The sequence below is a fragment of the Eutrema salsugineum genome, unplaced genomic scaffold, assembly GCF_000478725.1.
Source record: "Eutrema salsugineum unplaced genomic scaffold, Eutsalg1_0 scaffold_1, whole genome shotgun sequence".
NCBI lineage: Eukaryota > Viridiplantae > Streptophyta > Magnoliopsida > Brassicales > Brassicaceae > Eutrema > Eutrema salsugineum.
This window is the reverse complement of record NW_006256909.1, coordinates 20,967,281-20,970,649: the sequence shown is the minus strand read 5'-3', so window position 1 is coordinate 20,970,649 and position 3,369 is coordinate 20,967,281. Positions and strand designations below refer to the sequence as shown.

The window sequence follows — 3,369 nt, the reverse complement described above, 5'->3', positions numbered from 1 at the left end:
ATTAACGAAACCTACATCTAATAATGAATAGAAGGCAAAGAGAAATTTTCAAATGGTAAACAGTAAAAAAAGTTTGTCAAATAGGAAAAGTATCTTTGAAGGATATTAATAACTCATAAATACCTCAAACGATAACACACTCTTGTCTTTTAGAGTTTTAGTTTTTTTAGCTACTAAAAATAAATTTCACTCAACATCAAATACAATTTTTTGTTGACAAAAAATTGTAATAAAAAAACAATAATTAATTAATTTAATTAAAAAACTAAGATTTTTTTTTTAATGAATTTTCGATTAATTCAGTTCAATTATACATGTACCTATTCCATTCAGTTCAAGATCAAGTAGTGCGGAATTATAATTACCATTCCATTTAGGTTACTCTACAATTCGGTTCACGATCAAACTAGAGAGCTTTTTGTTCAGCCCGATTTGAGAATTTTAAGAGGTAGATACAAAACCTATTTGAAGTGATCTCGTAAATATACCAATAGCTGAATTAATGGTGTCTGGTTCGAGAAGTTATGATCAGTTTAAAAGTCTCTTACTTAGGTCTGATTCTGCACAATCTAGTAGTTCTCACAAATTCATTGGCCACTAACAAGAACAGGCCAAGAATGTTTGTTTGATAATTTCGACCAAAAACGTAGTAGAAACAGAGCAACATATTATAGATCAGGACCATCACCACCGAGATCTTCATCTTGATCTCTGATCTTAACGTCAGCGTCTTCCCCAAACTGGATACAGACATCGATTTGCGACAGAACATATTGAATGCTGCTTATAAACAAAAAATGTTGACATTAGTTTTTGTATTGTATAAAGCTAGAAGAAAGAATTCACAGGAAATTAGTTTTACCTTCGTTCTTTCCTTATGTCAAAGGGTATGAAATTCACCATCCCATACTCTCCCACCTAACCACAATCCCAAGAAATGCAATCATGAAAATCAAATTACTCCACATTTGCGGTTTATCAGATTACCATTACTATCATATACCATACCATCTCCATCAAGGCTTTGTTCAATTTTGCAAATCGTGGAGACATCCTTTTGTTTAACTCTGCCAGCAATGTGCGAGGCTCCGGATCCAAGTAGCTAAGAGTCAAGATAAACAAAAAAAGCAAATTTACTTATCTCGAAGCTGCAAAAATGGAAAAAGAAAAAAAAATGGGAAGAATAATCCATACTTATCAATGTTGCTTTTATCCTGCAAGAGATCCATCTTTGAGAGGATATTGACATGTGGTAATTCAAGCTGGACCATTGCAGAGAGAGAAGACATGCAGCCGCTGATAAACTTCGTTACATCTGTTATGAACTGATCCAACAAAATTTATCTTTTGTCAACGCAACACAGTTCACTATAAAAGAATAATAAGTAGTGGAGGGGAAACCGAACTTATTATTCACCTGTGAATCAAGCAGATAAACAACACAGACGTTGAAGTTCTTCTGTTGCAAATGCTGCACAAAGTTCTTGAGCACAGGAACATGTGTAAACAGCTCTATCTGGCCTATTAACAGAATACATTTTCAAAAAACTTAGCGATTAAACTTGGGATGCTTCAAATTAGCCAACACCAAATGGGTTATAGAAACTTAACACTTTATCAAAGAATAAACATATTAACATAAATTAAACATATACTCATCGATCATGTATGTACCTGGACAATCAAATATAAGGTAATCGTCGTCCCTGTAGTTCTCCAATTCTTCGTCCACCCAATCATGTAAGCTATCCTCAAGGTACCTATTATTAAGAGTTAAGGATATTCCTTTTCCACCCAAAAGATCCTTTGTGAGAGAATACACGAATCAAATCATATTGACAGGAATCGAAACTGTCTTTCTTATCTTTAAATTAGGATTAAAATTAAGAACCATGACTAGTTGTACATAGCTCCTAATTCTCTCTAATCCAAAATGTTCCATCACACATCCCAATTCTTTGTTTCAAACATAAAGCTAACAATATGGAGCATGTTTGTGCTGAGCTTCTAAAATGTTCGAGTATTTTTATGTAACAACAAAAGGATACTCCATGCAATACATAAGGCCACCATTAGGACCAAGCCCTAGCTTCTCCATTACATCTTCCAAAGAAACAAGTTCTCGGATATCTGCATTCACCCACAAAGCAGTAGATTCAATGAGACCAAGAAAGCAGAGAGGCAATCAAAAACCACAAGGATTGATAAAAAAGTAACTCACCCATAGCAACAGGATAGTTAAAGATCTCAGCAGCAGGGTCCAAGTTAACAACATGCATTGTTCGACCGATGGTTTCACAATGCTCATATAAAGTTGAGCAATAAGTTGACTGATACGAAAAAACCCCAAAACAATGGTTAGTCAAATCTCACTGACAATAGTTTACACTTAAAAAACCTTAATGTAGAATTTATATAACCTTTCCGCTTCCTGCTGGACCGATAACGAGCTGTGCGTAACCCATTGTAGCAACAAGTAAAGCCTCCACAAAACTCTAAATTGAACAAAGAGAGTGAAGGATTCTAAAACATGCAAAGATTGCGACTGTTATATAAGCAACGCACCAAACACCTAAACCAAACAACACACTCAAAATGTCGCAGGAACCCATAAACAAGAAGCAAGCAATAGACACATTTCAGCACCTGAAACAAGGAAAAAATACGGAATCGATCACAAATTCACAACACAAACATGATCTAGGTAGGGTTTAAGACAGCATAAACCTAAAAAAAAAAACGAAATTTCGAGAGAAATTGAAGAAATTAAAAGCAGCCGACAGAAATTCCTAAGGTGGAAATGAAACGAAACGAAACGAAACCCAGAAGAGACAAATAATTAGAGGTTCTGTAGCATAATATTGATTCGACGGTGACGAAAAACGGAATCGGGAAGATGATTCGACTTTTACCTTTGAATCTTCCTTCTTTGGTTTGGTTGCTCTGATTAGAAAACCAAAACCCACAAGCAAAAGAAAAGAAGGAACCAACAAGAAATAAGTCTCAGTTTTATTGCTTTTAAATACTTTTCTAGGGCTCTCTGAATGGTATATGATATCTATGATATGTATGAATTATGATATGAATGGTTCGGTTGCGTTTGGTTCGACCAAAATTGAATGCGTAGGAAATACAAATTGACCACACCATAGAAAGCATTATTTCCAGCTTCCACCACGTGTATCACGGGCTTATTAGATCAGTGATTTGGGATGATTTGGGATGATTTTTTCCTTTTAAATCTCTCTCAATCGGATTTAATAAATACTAGGATATTAGCCCAGATTAATAAATATTTTATAAAAATAATATGTAATTAAACCCATATTTAATATATTTAAAATAACTGAATTGGTTACTATTATAGAA

The 3,369-nt window shown here is 34.3% G+C and overlaps 1 protein-coding gene across 3 annotated transcripts; it reads right to left on the bottom strand.

Annotated features, from left to right (window-relative positions):
* Nucleotides 1-471: 471 nt before the first annotated feature.
* On the bottom strand, nucleotides 472-3,033 carry LOC18030557 (GPN-loop GTPase 3). Of its 3 annotated transcripts, XM_024150081.1 has the most exons (11): nucleotides 2,913-3,027; nucleotides 2,591-2,646; nucleotides 2,421-2,495; nucleotides 2,222-2,330; nucleotides 2,049-2,130; nucleotides 1,675-1,760; nucleotides 1,418-1,521; nucleotides 1,195-1,325; nucleotides 1,009-1,102; nucleotides 863-918; nucleotides 529-780 (listed from the first exon to the last, which is right to left on the bottom strand). In XM_024150081.1, exons 3-11 carry the CDS (start codon nucleotides 2,463-2,465, stop codon nucleotides 669-671), a joined length of 819 nt encoding a protein of 272 aa, XP_024005849.1. In that variant the 5' UTR covers nucleotides 2,466-2,495; nucleotides 2,591-2,646; nucleotides 2,913-3,027; the 3' UTR covers nucleotides 529-668. The 3 variants fall into 3 exon arrangements, with proteins under 3 accessions (XP_006415003.1, XP_024005849.1, XP_024005850.1); XM_006414940.2 differs by having other exon boundaries at nucleotides 472-780; nucleotides 2,421-2,646; XM_024150082.1 differs by lacking the exon at nucleotides 2,591-2,646 and having other exon boundaries at nucleotides 2,913-3,033.
* Between the last annotated feature and the right edge of the window lie 336 nt (nucleotides 3,034-3,369).